The sequence below is a fragment of the Anas platyrhynchos genome, chromosome 33 (genome assembly GCF_047663525.1).
Source record: "Anas platyrhynchos isolate ZD024472 breed Pekin duck chromosome 33, IASCAAS_PekinDuck_T2T, whole genome shotgun sequence".
Taxonomy (NCBI): domain Eukaryota; kingdom Metazoa; phylum Chordata; class Aves; order Anseriformes; family Anatidae; genus Anas; species Anas platyrhynchos.
The window spans coordinates 1,536,546-1,554,094 of NC_092618.1; the positions used below are offsets into that span (position 1 = coordinate 1,536,546).

Here is a 17,549-nt window from a genome sequence, read left to right on the forward strand (position 1 = left end):
GAAGTGAAGAGGAACAGGCTGGCAGAATGGAGACCAGGACGGGAACAGGCATTTTGATTGCCTCATGAAGATAGGTTCGGCCAAACTCAGCAAACTGCTCAGAGAAGCTCGTACTGGAAACAGGCGCGCCAGAGCTGGAGAGAAGCTCGAGCTGAGAGAAGCGGAGCCAGCACACAACTGCCCCTCGCTGCTAAGCAGCTGCGCATTATGGGGAATCATACGTCCTTAGGAACAAAGACTGTCCTGGTCACCTCACAGCTTATTCTCCTTATTAACAATCGGACAGTTTATGATCCTGAAACATGGGACCAAACTGAGGTCAAGGTGTGGGACTCTGCAACGAGAAACGACAAGGTTGCAGTGGGATTGCTCGGCACCTGGCGAGCAGTCTCTGAGGCCTTAAAGAGCCCTGTGGGACCACAGTCAGAAACGTGTGGTTTGCCAGACTGTGAGGGAGCCGCGGGCTCCTTTACTGCTCCTTCTGCCACGCCACCGGCCCCTCTGCTGCTACAGCCATCGAAGGCTTTTGCTGTTACGCCCATGGTGACCTGGATGTGCCTTTTGGCCCAGGCCCTATGGCCTTGAGAAGGAGCTGGATATGCTTGTCTTCGATTTGGGAAGAACGGGATCCATAGGGCCTGAGGACCGAGTTGCTTGACAACATAAAGCAAGACATATTGTTCAAAAGGAATGGAAAACGGAGACTTGTTAGTAATCAAGAAAAGGAGTGGAAAATGGAGACAGTTGAGTCGTGGAACTTGGAGGATTGTTTGTTACCTTTCCTGATTGTACGTATGTATAGGCATACTTGGGTTTAGTATGTAAAGCAATGTTCTGTATATTTAGAATGTTTGATGTTCGTGTGTGCGTGCTGGTGGAGCGTAGACTCCCCGCACACTCAGCGCTGTTTACTTGCCTTTTATACCTTTTATAGCTTTTATACCTTTTAGAAATATTTGTTTTATAAATATTACAAAGTTCAGATTGAGTTGAGACCTCATGTATAACAAGGGGAAGAGCAGAGCTAAGAGCAGAGCTGAGCGCCTCCAGCCCCCATTTCTCACCCCCACCCCACACAAAACAGCACCGGGGGGGGGGGGGGTCCCAGGAAAGCTAGGGGCTGCTGGGGGGGTCGAGATGCTCTAGGGCAGGCGCAGAGGGAGCAGAGCAGCCCCTGAACCCCTCAGGGGGCCGATCCGGACCCTGTCCCGGTTACCCCAGAGCCAAACCAGCAGCCAAGCCCTCAGGCCCACCCCAGTGCTGGTGGAGACCCCAAAAACGAGGGGTCCAGACCCCTCCTGTCTCACAGGAGACCCCACACAAGACCTCAAAGACATCCCCTTTTGGGGACAATTCCACCTCTCTTGGCAAAACTTCCCACTTTTTGTAAACAACTCCCACTTTTTGGGAATGACTCCCCTTATTTAGGTAACAATGCCACCTTTTTGGGGAAAATTCCCCCTTTTTGGGGAACAACTCCCCCCTTTTGGTAATAATTCCCCGCTTTTTGGCAACAATTGCTCCCTTTGTGGGAAAAACTCCCCCCTTTGGAGAAAAATTCTCAATTTTGGAGAAAAACTCCCCCTTTTTGGGGAAAAAATTTCCCCAAAAAGGGGGAATTGTTCCTAAAAGTATGTTGTTGTTACCCAGAAAGAGGGAGTTTTTCCCCCAAACAGGGGAATTTTCCCAAAAAAGGGGGAAATTTCCCCAAACAAGGGAATATTTTCCCCAAATGGGGAGTTGTTTCCCAAAAGGGGGAATTGGTCCCAAATAATAAATTAAATGTTAAGTTACAAAAGTTCACAGGCCATGAGATTAGAAATAAATCCCTTCTCGAGCTAAAAGATCTCTTTTTTTTTTTTTTTCAGGAGCGGCCTCCCTGAATCTAAATACTCCTCTCACAGGCAGAACAGAGTGTCCGTTCTAACTCTTTATCAGATGTGGAAAAAGAGATCGAGATGACCAGTGCCTAAAAAAAAGAGGCACTCTCTTTTTAAGGCAGACTGAACAGCACAACACATTTTATCTGTTCTTAAGCACAAGCAACTCTAAGATAAATGGATTCAAGGATCTTCAATGTGAAGAGTGAATATCCAGCGTATACCGGGAACACCTGACTTGGACCATGGACGCCTCACGCAGATTTCGGAGGAATTCGGACAACTCAGAAATCATCTTTTACAGGAAGAGACCAGAGAATTTGACTCAGTGTAAAACTGGCACAGGCAGAAATCTCCCCAATTACAGATGCTCAAGCGCATTAGTTAAAAAGAGATTAGAGTGTGACTAGAGAGAAGTCTCAAACTCTTGTTATATACTTAAATTTCTCTCCAAGGATGGAACAACTGCTATCACCGTGCATGACTGGCTGTAGAGGGAGAGAGCAAGTGAAAGACTTAGAAAAGCACCTTCCCTTCATAGTCCTCCCACTCCCAAAACGGTTCTCAAGGAAAACTACTGACAGACTAAAGTTAACTGCTTTGAAAGGGCTGTGTGGGTGGACCCGTTGTCTTCAAGTTCAAGCTTTTTCCTGCAGAAACTGCCAACAATTATGCCAAATACAACAATGGTTTTGCAAGATGGATAAACGTCTTCCAGACTGAAAGGGAGAAGTCGTACTGTTGTTGTTGTCTGTGCACAGACACCTAAGCAGTAAAGAGCAATGCTAAACAACCACGATATCCCAGAACACACAAATACTGCGTAACAGTGACAGAAAGCGCTAGAATTCAAAACAAAAATTACCTCCACCAAATCGGTTTTGTCGTAGTCTTCTCTATGGTTGTAAATACACTGATTAATGACGCCATATACTTTTTCCAGGTGTTAAATGTCAAATCCCTTCGTTATCTTAGTGACAAAGCATAACAGTTTCTGAAGACAACAATGGAGCAAAACAACAACTTTAGAATAGTACAAGATCCTTTGAATACTCTCTATATGTTTTCAGAGGTTGAACAGTAACAATACAAGTGACAGCCTACTTTTTCTTACGCTATTAAATAAAATGTGACACTTCAGAGAACAGATTAAATATCCCATAAGATTTCAGCAGGGAAAATATGAGTTAATTTTTCATATTTCAGAGAAAGGAAAGGCTGAAATTTCGGACAATCTTTTACTACTAATCAATCACATCAACGGTTGTAATTGCAAGTCGACTGCTCCCAAAGCAGCAGGGAATGACACGATCCTCTTTGTAGGACAGCTGCTGCCACAGCAAAGCCACTGTTGCATTTCATTAGAGAAGCGTTGCAGCAGCGCGGGGCACTGTAAAAAGGCTGCAGATCTTGTAGATACAGCTGTGCCAGCTGGAAAAGGAAGCACCCTTAGGTGATTACCTTTACCCACGTGTGCCATGCCTACAACTCTGCTGGCAGAACAGGTTGCTCAAACGCCCAGAGCAAAGGTGGATTAGTTTGCTCAGTCCTACCTTTAAATTCAGGGGTGGGTAAATAGCAAAGTGACTGCTTGTAGCAATCACCTCTCTCTCACACAGCCATTTCCATTACCAAAGATGCAGAGATGATAATCTCTGGCACAGCAACAGTGACAAGCTAGTGGCAGCACCTTCTTCCACTGCCACAGCTGTCCATTAGCAGTGTGAGCCTGCGAGTATGTAGCTTTAGGGAGCAGCCATACCAAATGGAAATACTACTGCCCCCTGGAAATAATGCTGCTTATCATCTAATCAGCAAACTCTGCCTCCCTCGTGTATATATATACACACACACACACTATAAGAACTTCTAATGCTGCACTTTCAAGGAATTTCAGAAAAGTAGTCACTTCTCCATGGCTAGCTAGTTTACGTCAACCTGCTAACTTCAGGTTTAAAATCATCACTGCAAGAAATAAAGATACTTTTCAGGTTCTTAATACATCAAAGCATGAAAAAAAAATCCCCAAATAAAAGCCCTCAAACCCATCATTAAAATTACAAATCATTAAATGATATCCATAATAGTACTAGCAGGTTGTCAATGTGGTATTTTAAAATTCAGCAAGGCCTTTTATCTTAAAAATTAGGCAAAGAATCTGTCTCCTAAACTACAGATGACCAGAAGCAAATGGTAGCCTACAGAAATCTACACGAGGTATGGAAACTAAACAGTCACAGTGCATATGTCCTATTTGAGCATCAAAAAAAAAGCTGAAATTAGACAGACTTTGAGCTCATAGCGATCCACGATAACTATGTAGTCTGTCTCTGTAGGAACTTGTACAGGGTTCTCATCACTTATCTGTTGCTGGTCTTCTTCCCAAGAATGTTCAGGAGTCACTGCTTGAAATGCCCAAGAATCTGGAAGGACACAAATTTCTTCAGTCAGGTTTCCTGTTTATCTAGAATACAGTCTCAGTGAAGGATCCTGTACCTGCAAAACAGTCTCTCTCTACAAATACAGAGACAGAATTGTTATCGTCTGCACTGAGAAATACTTGGCTTCTCCCTTCTTTCCAGCTAAAGCCACTGCTCCATAAAAAACAGAAACTAAGACAAAAAAAAGCAAACAAAAATACCCACAAACAAACAAAAAGCACTAATGAAAAGGTTAATAGTGAAAAAAAATAGTCATGTTGCCAATTCAGGTTAGGGAACACATCTTAGAGTACAACATTAGGGCTTAAGTCTCCTATTCCACATGTTACTCTGGATCCACGCATCTTGAAGTGCTGCTTTTTCACCTAAGCTGCTCGTTATTGGAAAGCACCTCGTACAATAAAAGAGTGTCAGTGACTGCTGGCTTTCAGTTAGGTACCATTAGAAAAAAACACACTTTAGAATCAAAAAAACAGCACCTACAGAAACGTGGGCTAGGCTTGCACAATTAGAGGAGCAACATCATTATGGAATAAACTGTGTGATGATTTTTGAGAGCTGTAACAGAAAAAATAGAGTGAAATTGAAGGCTAAAGCTAATAAATAGTGCAATCCTCCTCAGCAAGAATAGGGTGCTAAAGGATCTGATGGACTTCTCCCTTACCATTTGAACTTGGATTTCCATTAGTTATAGTTCCCCATCTTGGTGTTGAATATCCACAAAGCTTAGCACTTTCCTTTTCAGTGTTAAGTTTAACTTGACATATGTCAGAAACATGTTTGTCCACAAACTCTTCTCCATCACTATTGTTTTGGTCATCTGTTGGTACTCTGTTCTCTGTATCGAATTGAGAACTCCTCTTTGCTGCAGCATGCGCACAGTTGTTCCTTCTGCGCTTTCTTTCTGACGCACCTACAAAGAGACAGCATAAAAAAATAATCCAAAACATAACCAAAAGAATTCTTTCTTCAAAATCCATTATCTTCATCTTACTCAACTGACAAGGAAAACAAAGGAACTGAGCTACCACTGCCTATATCCCTACATATGCTGAGAAAAGAGTTGAAAGTTAATGGGGTCAGTTTGCTATTAAGATTAAAAACAAGCAAACAAACCACACACACAGCTACGGAATTTCATTCACTAAACAGTCACTTTCAGGATTTTACATGCTGAGGATTCTTACTTTGGATGGGCAGCATTAATACAACGTGAGGTTATTTGACAAAGTCACTGTCTTACTCCATGAACTAATACAGATGAACATCATAAAAGCCTCTGGAAATAAGCTCTCCTTCGAGTCTGGTATCAAGCTGAAGACTTCAAAAGCTGAATACGTGTTTGGAAGAGATTAATTAATGAGACAATTTTAAGGGAATATTCAAAGGAGAAAAAACATGAAGACTTATACCTCGTACGCTTCCTGATTTGGTAAACCTTTTGTGAAAAAACAAACTTTGTGGTTTTGCCCAACGTTCGTAGTATTCATATAGTATTGCAAAAGGATATGGGTGGAGTCCATGGCAAAATTCCCACTCTCACTAGTTAGACTTCCCTCCTTCAACTGGGAATCACAGTATGAGGTAGCTAAGGTTTTAGCATTTGGGGAAGGGAGGGGTGGAGTGGGGGTAAAAATGCCATTTTGCATAATTAAAAACTAGTTAAGTATTCAGAAACTGCCATCCACAACATTTTTTACCTCAAGAATTAGCAATTTAGGGGCGGCTAAATGTCAATTGGGCCATCAAAGTTGTTTTTGTTTGTTTGTTTGTTTGTTTGTTTTTTATGTTGTAAACCAACTTTCTTTGAACTTTAATTCATCACTATATTGAATGAATGACCTCTGGATTTCTCTCTCACATTTTGAAGTAAATTTGAAAACAAAATACTTCTGGCATAAAGAGCCAGGCATCAGAGACAACTGTTGCGCCTCAAGAACAGAGAAGGTATGAATGACAAGAGCAGCTGAATAAAATGCAACTTACCATTAGAAATGGGTGTACTGGCATCTACAGGTGCCGCTGTCATCTCCTCATTTTCATTACTCTCTTCCTCTGGTTTGTCGTCTTCAGTAGCAGGGTTCTGCTGTGGTGACTTGGAGTCGTCCCATGGAGACCACGCTGGAGAGGTGCGACCTTGCAATAAAGAATAGATACCAAAGATCTTTGTCGTGCATTTTCAGTTACAAATGCAGAGACAAGTCTTAAAATCCTTAGCGTTAAAGCACGTACCTCTTTTCTCACGAGATTCTTTAATTTGTTCACAAAGTCGTCCAAACTCTGTATCCATTTCGTTCCTCACCATTGAATATGCAGTGTCTTGCAAAACATAGGCTCTGTGACGATCTGAAATTTTACAGACTTTAACTGAATGTTGTCTACCAACCAATGAAACTGTTTTGATCACAGAAAAAAATTGCTTTCTTCATAGGTTGGTTCCGAAAGGTTATCTCAGTGAATATTTTCAGCATAACAACATAGAAGTTAATTAAAACAAAAGCACTAGTTCCTTGGGAACACTTATATCACAATTCCATGCCCAAGCAGCAAAATGGTAAAATATTTACAATGTGGTAAGAGATGTTCTCTGTGGATGTCCAAAATCATCTAATCCATCTGAAGTCTACTGTCTGAACACAGCATTTATCCATCTATACGTTTGACCGATTTTTTAAACTAGGGCTAAAAAGCACATCCTCACCTGTAGATCTTTGATCCGGGTAGTACTCTAAGGCATTGTTACAGATTAGATCGATGTCCTTCAGATAGTCTCCTGCAGTGAGGTACTGGTGCGAGTCAATTTGAGTCAGAACTGTTAAAAGATCCATCGGCTCTTTAATCCTTGTGGCATAGTCAGGTACCTGCAGATCAAATACAAGCATTCAGAGGTTTTCTTAACCTTGCACACTGTCTACCAAAATTACTCTGAAAACTTTAAATAAATGACTTCCTAAAAACCCTGAACATTTGCGATGCATCGGAAGATGCTGAAATTAACCAGTTTGCTTCTCAAAAATGGAAGGGCTCTTTCAACTGGCATTAGAGCTGCTAGGAGAGGACAACAAGAAGTAGGGCGGTCAGAAGCACGTGCATGGTAGAGAAGAAACACTGAGGGTGGGAGATTCATTTCACTTTGCTTCAGAAAATCACAACAGTGAAAGCTGAGTAAGCCATCCGACATTCTCTTTGTTGTCGACATTGAGGAAAAGGTGCATGCATTGCACCTGTGAAGTACCTATTGCAGGCATCTACTTTAGAATGAGGTAACTGGGCCCAGAGGTGCCGAGTTCTTCCCTCAGACCGTAAGAGGAGCCTAATGACTAGTTCAGATGAGGACATATGTATCTGTCTGGATTTTTCACAGCTCAAGAACCTAGGAGAAAAGGGGAAGAAAAGCCAGTGGATGCCCACATGAAGAAGCCTTTGCTGATCCGCAGGTATATTCAAGTTATATCTGTCTTTGAAATATACGCCCCTAGTTTAGGCTTATCTAATCAATTAAGGAGAAAAAGGGATCTAAGCAGCCAATTGGAGGAAAAAGAAAACACACTGCACTTATGGTTGATTCCTATTGAGGAGTTCCAGATGAAACAGAGAACAGGATCTCAAAACTTACTTTTACAAACGGCTGCTCCTATTCCTGTTCCCACAGGTACTGACAGTCCAATAAAGGGCTTTAGACTTCATTAAAGTAGTCCTGTAAATACTGTTTGTAATTATAAGGAAAGATCTCTGGGCTTTTCAGTGCTGTGACATGCCTACATATCAAAGCCTTTTCACGAGCAAACTGTGTTGGCATTTGGACTGGCTTTTTAGAATGAAACCAGGGCTTTCAGCGAATAATCCAATAAGAGACGTTTGAGAGTCAGCAGAAGTAAAAGCACTGCCTCTGCTTCTTGCAAAATCCTAATAGTGCAGCCCTAAAAACAAAGTTGAACCTTCCCCAAAACGCTGAGAAATACGAACACTGAGAAGTTACAGACACACACAGATCAGCACTAGTTTACCTTCTGTGGGTCAACGGGCTTTGCAAATTCCCTGAAACGTCTGTCAGTGGCAAGTCTGTGAGTAATGTCCCTCAAGAAAATTCTAAGTTCACGCAACGTATCCTCCTCTTCCTCCTCCAGCATCCCTACTTCTTCCTCTTGTGGCTTCTGAGGCTCAGCTGCTGGTGCTACAGGCAGGACTTCCAACGTCCGATCAACTTCAATTAATCAGGAAAAATTAGCCAATTTACAGTACTCAAATTCAAGCATATGACAAATTACTGACAGAAAATGACCACCAAAGCAAATCCCAAAGAGCTAGTAACTTCGATAGGAAAGTTTAAGATGTACTTCTTATATCCTCCTCACCTGTTTTCTTTACAGGAGGCTTAGCCACTTGATTTAGAATTAGGTCCTCAAAAAAAGCTGCTCTCTCTGCCCTACCAGGCACCTCAATATTGCACACTTCTCCAAATTCCTTATTAAATAATTTTTGGATCTAAAGCAGAAGGAGGAAAGACATTTCAGATTTAAGGCCACAAAAACTCATCTTCTATTCCAAAAAGACGAGTACCTTTTAAAATTAATAATAACCTGAAGAACACAAACTGAAAAAAATTATCTTCCTGGCCTTAAAAGGCTACATTTTCACAGGCTGGCACGGCAAATTCAAATATCACCTTTAAGAATCACCTGTAGAATTAAAGCTCGGTGAAGGGATTGTACGCTACACTGATAAAGTAATGCCTTTCACCACATCCAACATCGCTTCCTTTGTATTTACTTGCCTTGCTGCATCCTTTACTTAGAACCTTTATGGCTATAGAGGGAAGAGAAAGGCTTCAGCAGACAAGTGAGGGCTTTTTGCTGACTTTTTATTTCTCTACCAAAAGGTGTCTGAAGTAGCTAGTACCTCTACGTCTTCCTCCATTTTCAATTTCTAGTATTAAAAGGTAGGTAAGGAATTTCACTACTTATTTTAGAAGGAATTTAGAACCTGCACAAAAACTTCTGTGGGAACTCAAGCACTTTCAAAGCAGTTGATAATAAACACGTCTAGGTAAGACCCGTTCTCTTCCCCCAGTAACTGAGACAAAATAATCAGAACGAGAACAGCGTGTTCCTGTTTTGGGCACCTTCCCTTAATGTAAACTCTCAGAAGTCAATGAAGTTCTGCATGTACTTTTACTACAGTTTATTTAGGAATACAACTAGAATTCCATTCCAAAGTTACTTGAGCAGAAATTGGAACTCAGCTTTCCAGCTTGGAAAGCTTTGGCCTATATGAAGAAAGAAACTGCTTTTTTTTTTTTTTTTTAATCAAAGTGTTTCAATTCTCTACTAAATTGCATTATTAGCAGTTTACCCAACATAGCATGGAATGGCAGACTGTCAGAAGAAATCTCTTCAGTAAAGACATCCTCTTGTCATTTCAAGCACTGCATATTCTTGACTGAACCACTTTGTAGCCACTGGAATTATTGTATTTATTATTTGCATGCGTGAGAAGGGGGTGAAAGTCACTTGCTTGACTCAGAAAAAACTTTAAGCAGATGCTTTCACAGTATTCTTTTTCTCTAAGCAAATTTTAAGTGATTTGTTAGGGTGCCTGAGTAATAACAGTATGCATTTAACAGCACAGCATTTTGATGCTGAAAGCATTCAAAAATTACAAGAAACTGAAGAAATAGTAAGAAAAGTATTGACAAATACCTCTTCTGGGAGATCTGAGTGACGTACATCAGACGTAGCAAGCAGCAAAACTGGTGAAAATGCTGGAATGTTACGTAGTAGAGTTAGAAAAGTAAGTTTCAAGGCAGGTCCAGCGTTGTCCCACCATAAATGGATATCTGGGACATAAATTATGCTTGGTGCTGTCTTCTGAGCATTTCGGATCAGCTAGTGAAAAGGAAAGCTTGGGTAAGAAAACTAAAACACGGAGAATAACCTGTTAATACATAGCTACATAGCCATCTGACTGCCCCATGAAATGAAACTATGTGAACAGAGTGGCAAGCATCCTTTCACATAAGGAATTTCTCTGGGCACCCTTTCAGATTATCAGTATTCGGAGAACTCTAGTCAGAAGATGGGAAGGATATATTCAGGCAGTGGCTAGACACCGTAGCTATATGGCCACAGCCACAATCAACGCATAACAAAGAAAGGAAATGTCCCTCTTTTGGGACACATCAGTATTCAGTAGTGTAACATGTCTGTCCTTACTTGTATAGCTCTCAAATGTTTCCACTAAAGGTAAAAATATTTTAAGGTAGTGATGCCAAACAATAAAATGGATTTCCTGCCTAAAAGTAAGAACACCAAATCTGTTTATTTTTTCTAGTTCAAACCACATCAGCGTGTTAATGCTTTTATTGCACACACTGCAACAGCACAAGTTGTGTATGTCCGTGTGAAAACAAAATAAACAGAAGCTCCAAACCTTGGTTGCCTTACTAATATAATTTAAAAGAAGGCTACAAAAAGTAGCCGACATGCAGTCTGGTACAGAGCCATCTACTGGGAGCACACAGTCTTAGGAGGCAATGAGAACTACTTTCTGGATCCCAGGGAGATGAGCAGCATTTCTTTCCACAAAGAGATGTTCATTAGCAATACCGCCCAGCTTCCTGAGCTGCTAGCAACATCCTCACTGTAAAATTGGGTATGGAAAACGTGGACATGTACAACATCCAGATTGTTTGTGGTGCTGTCTAAAAGAAAAGGGGATTTTCAGACAGAAGCAAACATCCCAGCACATTAAAAGAAGGCCACCTCCATTACCAATGAATTTTGCTCACCTTACTTGCAACTCGATTGATCCTCTACATACAGTCAGTGAATCCGATGAGAATAAAAAGAAAAAAGGTACCTGTCCGCAGATTTCTTCTGGCGGTGCAATGTTTGTAAGCAGAACAGAAAGGTCCAGGGTGTGAACGGGAAACTTCTCCAAAGCGTGCAACACCACGGGTGCCACGTAAGAAACCTGGCCGTACCCTTCTTTTCCTACTATTAGCAGACGGGGCCGGCGTGATGTTGGTTCGCAGAAAGCACTCCTAGAACAAGAGTTAAGAAAACAAGCTTATAAATGAGGTGCTGAATAGACACACAGATGTTCCAAGTACTTTTCCTATAGATTTTCTTTTCCCTCCCCAAATAATCCCAATGGCAGTGGTACATTAAATACATGTAAGATTTCCAGTTAAGTTATTCAGTCATTCCAATTGTTTCATCTTCTTCCCTTGTGTTTCCTATTCTTTACTAAACCAAGACTGCAAATTAATATCCCTGCAATCTTGCTTTACTACTAGGAAATAAATTTGCAATGAGCATTTGTTTCCCCACTACAGTCAGGCTGTACCTTTGCTGGCTTAAATCAAAGATGCTAGAGACTTAGCCTTGCTCTAGAGGACAGAAAATCTTCTGGACAGCACAGCAATAGAAACTGAGAAAAATAACTGATCCAGCTGCGACAACATGATCTAACTTTCCAACCGTGGGCTTGCATGACTTCCATACTAAAATACCACAAGATTAACACAACTTGGTGGCTTAACAAATAAAGACACCATTCAAATTTTTCTCAAGGTGTTTTAACAAGCCATTTCTCAGTGTTCTTTCTACTACAAAATTCACTACTGGTTTAACAATCCTGGAAAACAGAAGGGCAAAAGGTGGCAACACAAACCCCTAAAGTTGGGGTACTTTAGCTAAAAGGACAGATAGGACATGTATGCGGTCTTGAGTCTTTCAAAGAATGCCATGGATTAAGTCAACGTGTTCTGGTAGTCTACGGATCACTTTGGCTTAGGAAGAGAAGCCTGGGCATTTCAATTGGGTCATTCAGAGCAACTTCATTACAACTTTAGTCCCTTCACCCTCTCTTCTTGTGAATACCAAGCACCCCTTCTACACACTAACTTGATGTTACCCCTTCGTCTACCACCCCTCACACTTTTAACAGCTGGAACTGTTTACAAAGACTCATCAGACCTGAGAATTTAAACATAACAGGGATCTATCTTTCTTTACCTGCTGAAACAGAGGAGTTTTTTCTCCGGTCCGTCAGGCATTCCATCTTTGAATTCATCTCCGGAAACCAAGGATGCATCGTCATCACTGTTGAACATACCATCTTGTAAAATAGGATTTAAATGGTCTGAAAGGCAAAAGAGGTTTGTTAACTTCCCTGAATAGCCTTTGTCTCTTTCTCTTACATTAATACAGCTTCTAAATCAGTGCCAAAACCCTTTCTTCATTTGAGAGCACACACTGAAAGCTATTTCCTAGAGTTCATCCCACCACAGATCTAAGCAGATGGCACAAGGCCCTACAAAGCTGTACCAAGTCCCACTGATGTGTACGTATAAGGTACGCTACTCTTGGTGATTTTTTTCTCTCCCTTAGAATAAAGGAGCTTACGAACAATCTTTAGCAGAATTATAAAGAAGTGGATGCTGTGGTTATACCTTGCTGTCGGTCCTCCTTTAGCACTAGCTGTGCCTGCGGGAAGATCTTCTGCACAACTTGTAAAATATTCGCTACTGATCTTTTAAAAAGTGGCTTGAAAATGGGTGATAGTGCTTGTACGGGTGAAGCCTCGATCCTGTTTGATGCCGGAACAACCTTCTTCGGAGCCATGAAAAAGTCCTTTGCTTTTATTTTAATAGAATTAACGTCTAGTTGCAATTTCTCCCTACTTGCATAAATCTGAGGATAGCATCGGCGCAGAGAGCACAGAGCAGCTTCAGTACATAGGGATTTGATATCTGCACCACAGTATCCTAACAAACAAAAATCAAACGTTACATCAGTCAAGGCCCAGGTTTACAACATGCAACATTTAAAGAATTTGTCATGTCAAAACCAAACAGGTTAACAGGGAATTCAAAGTGCTACCGCTCTGCAGGGAAGTTTCATGTTGCTCACTGCCTGATATCCTGCGCTTATGCAGCTGAAGCAGACTCCTCATCAAAAACTATACTCTTGAGGCAGATGCCCCAGAACCATTTAATGTTCTCAGACAACAAGAGGAACGACAACAAAGAGTAAATAGATGAAAGCATCTAACTCTGATTGCTATGAAGGCGTGCCAGCTGCCTCGTTGACTAGTTGTGCAGCAAGGCACAAGAGCTTGGGTACTGCCTGGTACAAGCTAAGGTTCTTTACAACTTGCTCACAAGCAAGAATCCATTTTGGTTTCAGTCTTACCAATGCATTTCTCAGCTAGTTCATCAAGCAACATGTCCGGTGGCTTAGGGGTCCAGTCACGAGTATGAATCTTGAAAATTTCTTTTCTAGCCTGGAAGCAAAATCATTGCATTTTAGCTTGTCTCAAGTTTTCCTTAAAAATACCAACAAGAAACAAACAAACAAAAAAACCAAAACAGTCCTCCCTCAAAACCCCTCATCTACTAATACGCTTTTCTTACTTGCTCAACTTTCAAGTATTTTACAGTTATTTAATATACACTCTGCATTGTCAACCAGGAAATTGAATATTTCTTATTTGTTACACTGGACTTTTTTCTAGGAACCTACAGTGAAAGAAAAGGCATTTATAGCTTCAATAACAAGTTTCCAAACTACGAGACCTAAAGACCCAGAGGAAAATACTGCAATGAAAAATTTATCCAGAAACATTTCTTTGTTGTCCAAAAAACTTCTCTAAAATTTAACAAGCTTTCATTGTGACAGTCTCATTACTTCATCACATTTGCTTTTCAGGCAGTAAATTCACAGAAAGCACTTCTGGCACAATGCTTCAAATTGCTACAATTACTATAAAGAAGAAAATAATTATGACTCAAACTACTACCACTGATCCGGGGCACAATCAAATGCACACATGTCCCCTATTCATTCATAAGTGAAGGACTGAGACCAAAAACACAACTTCATGATGAAAGCGCCCAAGTGGACTAAATAATTAAGCAAACAGGTACAACTTTGGGAATGAAAGGTTTGATTACAGAACTAACTACTTGGTGGTATCATCTTGACCATATATATTCAGTACCAGATTTGCCCTCCATGGAACAACGCAGCGTCTCCACATATCACTCTCTTGTTCAAGTTGTCAATTTTTTTTTCCTATAAAGTTGGACTTTGCCATGGTAGCGCTAACGTTGAATTTCAGTTCTCACCTCTTTATTTGGCAAGTTGAAGAGGAACTCTCTGTCAAAGCGTCCTGGTCTTCGTAAAGCAGGATCTATAGAATCCAGTCTGTTGGTAGCTCCGATTACCACGATCTCCCCTCTGTTAACTATGCCGTCCAGAAGCGTCAGAAGAGTTGAAACAATGGAACTAATAGAAAAATATAATTTTTACTTACTGGTTCAGTAAATTTTGTCACATTCCACATGACTTTCTTCCATGAGTAGTCAAAAAGGACAAGCTTTAAGGACAAGACTCATTTTAAGACATAAACAATAGGTAAGTTAACACAGACCACATGCTGATATCAGGCTTAGTAAATTGGTTTCAACTATTGTTTAGAAGCACCTGTTTTGGCATTGAGTTACAAGTTTTCAGGATAAATTAACGTGTTCACAGTAAATTAAACAGGTCATCATCCTTTTTTTTTTTTTTCATTCCCCAAAGATCAAGCAGATTTTATGTAGGTGCAAAACTGTAATACCTATGAATGTGGTCTTGTTTACTAGAGCGCACAGGAGCGAGACCATCTATCTCGTCAAAGAAAATAATTGAAGGTCGCATCTGATAGGCCTAGCACAAAAACACAGAGTAAAACACCATTATCTAAAGGAAAAATACACAAAAACATCATGGTTGGAATGTCATCTAAACTAGATTTTTCACTTCAGCCTCTGGGACCTCTACTGATAGAGCTACTGGAGTATCTGGCATGACTAACAGAAGACAGCAGTCTGTGTCAACCCACTGTATCCGGGTGACAGGAAGCAAATCGTTCCAGTAGCTCCTACAGCTGACATTCACAGCAGAAACACTGGCATTTCCGTTTCAGTGGGAAAAAAAAAATAACAAAATACAAAAAAAGCAAGTTCTACTTAAAAACGTTGACCACAGAAAATAATGGTTTCAACTCTGACAGAACACACTGTGCATTTCAACCTTACCTGTTCAAATAACACACGAAGTTGGCGTTCTGATTCCCCCACGTATTTTCTCATGCAGTCCGAAGCACTTCTCATAAAAAATGTTATTTTTCTGTCACTTCGGCTATATTCATTGGCAAGTGCACGAGCAACTAGTGTTTTCCCTGTTCCTGGGGGGCCATAAAATAGACAGCCTCTGCAATAAAAAAAGATCCAGATAGGAAAAAAAAAACATCATGATGAGTACCTCCTACAACCATCATCTCTAGAACAAGCGTCTTTCCTAACCAAAACACATCATGTACAAGACAGCAGTAATAGCTGAAGTGTGGGTAGAGTCAGAACAGATAGAAGTTCTGCATTTTTACAACGTTTCACAAGAAAATTCATTTTTTTCACCCAAAGAAATGAATAAGGGGGTAACTCAAGTGTATAAAACCTTCAAAAGAGAGCATACTGTCCCAGAAGGACACTTCCAAAACTGCTGACAAACAGTTTGATCACAGCAAACCGGAGCCAAACAGGCAAACTTCAGCACAGAATCTGAGAATGGGCTGAATGGTGAATCACCACTTCATTCTTCAGTGATAAACTGCATATTCTTGCTTTCACAATATGCAGAATCTGATAGTAAAGCATTTAATGCTCCTCTCAAAAGCATTAAGTTACTGGGTTTGGTCTCTCAGACCATCTATTGCTGATGGCACGTGAGGAAGCCTAAAGCCGGAAGGAAAAGAGATGCCTTAGCACTCAGAGGGAAAAAAAAAAGAAAACAAAAGTAGGCAGGAAAAACAATTGGGCTTCCAGGCAACATATTACAATTGACTTCCACTAGATAATCCCTTCTTGCTTACAAACTAATCAAGCTGACTTGTACATAAAACTGAGAACAAAACCACTCCAACCCAACTAACCCAACTTTTTAAAGACACCAGACGGTAAAACTTAAAATTTTAAGACGTTGCTTATATTTTTAACCTACAAATATTCTGGATTCTATCCATTTTTAAGAAACCACTTTTTGCTACTACTAAAACAAACGTTCACCGCTGCCAAAATGTTGAAGCATGGAAGCATATTGATGCCTGAATTGAACTTTCTCCTGAAAACAGCTGACTTACGATTTATCACTTTAATGAGTTACCTGGGGGACTGAATATTGAACCGCTGAAAAACTTCTGGATACAGGAGGGGAAAAATCACCATCTCTTTCAAAGCTGCGATGTGTTCGGAAAGACCACCCACGTTCTCAAATCCAATCTAAAGAGAAATTCAACACAACAGAGTTTGTATGTTAAAGAAAGCAGCAACCTAGATCAAGGTTTCATCAGAAATTATCTCAGCACAACGGAAACGTTCTGGGCAACTTTTGAAGTTGCTTTAGAGAAAACCATCAACAAAGGTAGTTGTAGATGGCACACTGAGATCTTTCATAATCCCTGGAAACACTCGCTGACACGATGATTAGTTTAAGACTTACCGCACTATCTATTTGCATTGCATCTCCCTGACTTCCTCCAACTTTCTTTTGATCCCTCTGAACTCTCTTTAGGTCCTGTTTCTGAAGTTTCACTCGAAAAGTCCTGATTTGAATTAAGGAGAAGTTATAGGGCTTCTTTTTCTTTAAGATGCAACTCGAAGATTTTTGTTTTTCATAATAATGCCAAGCAAATGTAGAAAACATTAATTAATATATAGAAGACCTAACTAATTGACATAAACTCACACAGTTAAATTTAGATAAACTTAAACATGGCTAAATATTCATTTGAAGGAGATTCATCCCTCCCCTATTCTCTAATGACAGCAACCTTCTTGGAGATGTGCTCTCGCTGTCCTCACTGCTCTCACCACTCTCCTCCGTATCACATGTGCTAAGCAAGGGAGATGAGCAAGAGGGTGTAGAATCACTGATGTCATCTGCATGTCTCTGTCTGCAAGCAAGCATATAAACCAGAAAGTTAAAAAGAAAATAGAGCAGATACTAAGTAACACCAAAAATTAAGGGAATTCTATCTCAAAATTTACTCTGAGATCTATTTTCCAGTCCATTGTACTCCTTAGGAATCTGATTTCAAAGGCCATGACATGATTTTCCTCGTGACAACTGTCTGCTTTCAAGAATGCTCAACAAAATATCTGGCAATCAACAGCATTCTCTAC

The 17,549-nt window shown here is 40.6% G+C and overlaps 2 protein-coding genes across 2 annotated transcripts; both read right to left on the bottom strand.

The window, feature by feature from the left end:
* Window positions 1–2,004: 2,004 nt before the first annotated feature.
* On the bottom strand, window positions 2,005–13,378 carry LOC140000241 (ATPase family AAA domain-containing protein 2-like). Its single transcript, XM_072030053.1, has 12 exons — window positions 12,777–13,378; window positions 12,340–12,466; window positions 11,180–11,363; window positions 10,021–10,206; window positions 8,677–8,806; window positions 8,329–8,525; window positions 7,023–7,182; window positions 6,554–6,667; window positions 6,308–6,457; window positions 4,986–5,234; window positions 4,170–4,303; window positions 2,005–2,874 (listed from the first exon to the last, which is right to left on the bottom strand). The coding sequence occupies exons 1-12, from the start codon at window positions 12,946–12,948 to the stop codon at window positions 2,827–2,829; spliced, it is 1,851 nt and encodes a 616-aa protein (XP_071886154.1). The 5' UTR covers window positions 12,949–13,378; the 3' UTR covers window positions 2,005–2,826.
* Window positions 13,379–14,352: 974 nt separating this feature from the next.
* On the bottom strand, window positions 14,353–17,458 carry LOC140000242 (ATPase family AAA domain-containing protein 2-like). Its single transcript, XM_072030054.1, has 4 exons — window positions 17,198–17,458; window positions 16,867–16,969; window positions 16,531–16,646; window positions 14,353–15,582 (listed from the first exon to the last, which is right to left on the bottom strand). Exons 1-4 carry the CDS (start codon window positions 17,332–17,334, stop codon window positions 15,339–15,341), a joined length of 600 nt encoding a protein of 199 aa, XP_071886155.1. The 5' UTR covers window positions 17,335–17,458; the 3' UTR covers window positions 14,353–15,338.
* Between the last annotated feature and the right edge of the window lie 91 nt (window positions 17,459–17,549).

Excerpts from the sequence above, each read along its gene's own strand:
- LOC140000241 (XM_072030053.1), bottom strand. The coding sequence starts at position 12,948 with ATGGCTCCGAAGAAGGTTGTTCCGGCATCAAACAGGATCGAGGCTTCA. Across the intron at positions 6,458-6,553 it reads AGAATCTCGTGAGAAAAGAG|GTCGCACCTCTCCAGCGTGG; the intron begins GTACGTGCTTTA and ends CTTTATTGCAAG. Across the intron at positions 4,304-4,985 it reads TGGAAATCCAAGTTCAAATG|ATTCTTGGGCATTTCAAGCA; the intron begins GTAAGGGAGAAG and ends GTGTCCTTCCAG.
- LOC140000242 (XM_072030054.1), bottom strand. The coding sequence starts at position 17,334 with ATGCTTGCTTGCAGACAGAGACATGCAGATGACATCAGTGATTCTACA. Across the intron at positions 16,970-17,197 it reads GAGAGCACATCTCCAAGAAG|GACTTTTCGAGTGAAACTTC; the intron begins GTTGCTGTCATT and ends AATTCAAATCAG. Across the intron at positions 16,647-16,866 it reads CAATGCAAATAGATAGTGCG|ATTGGATTTGAGAACGTGGG; the intron begins GTAAGTCTTAAA and ends ATTTCTCTTTAG.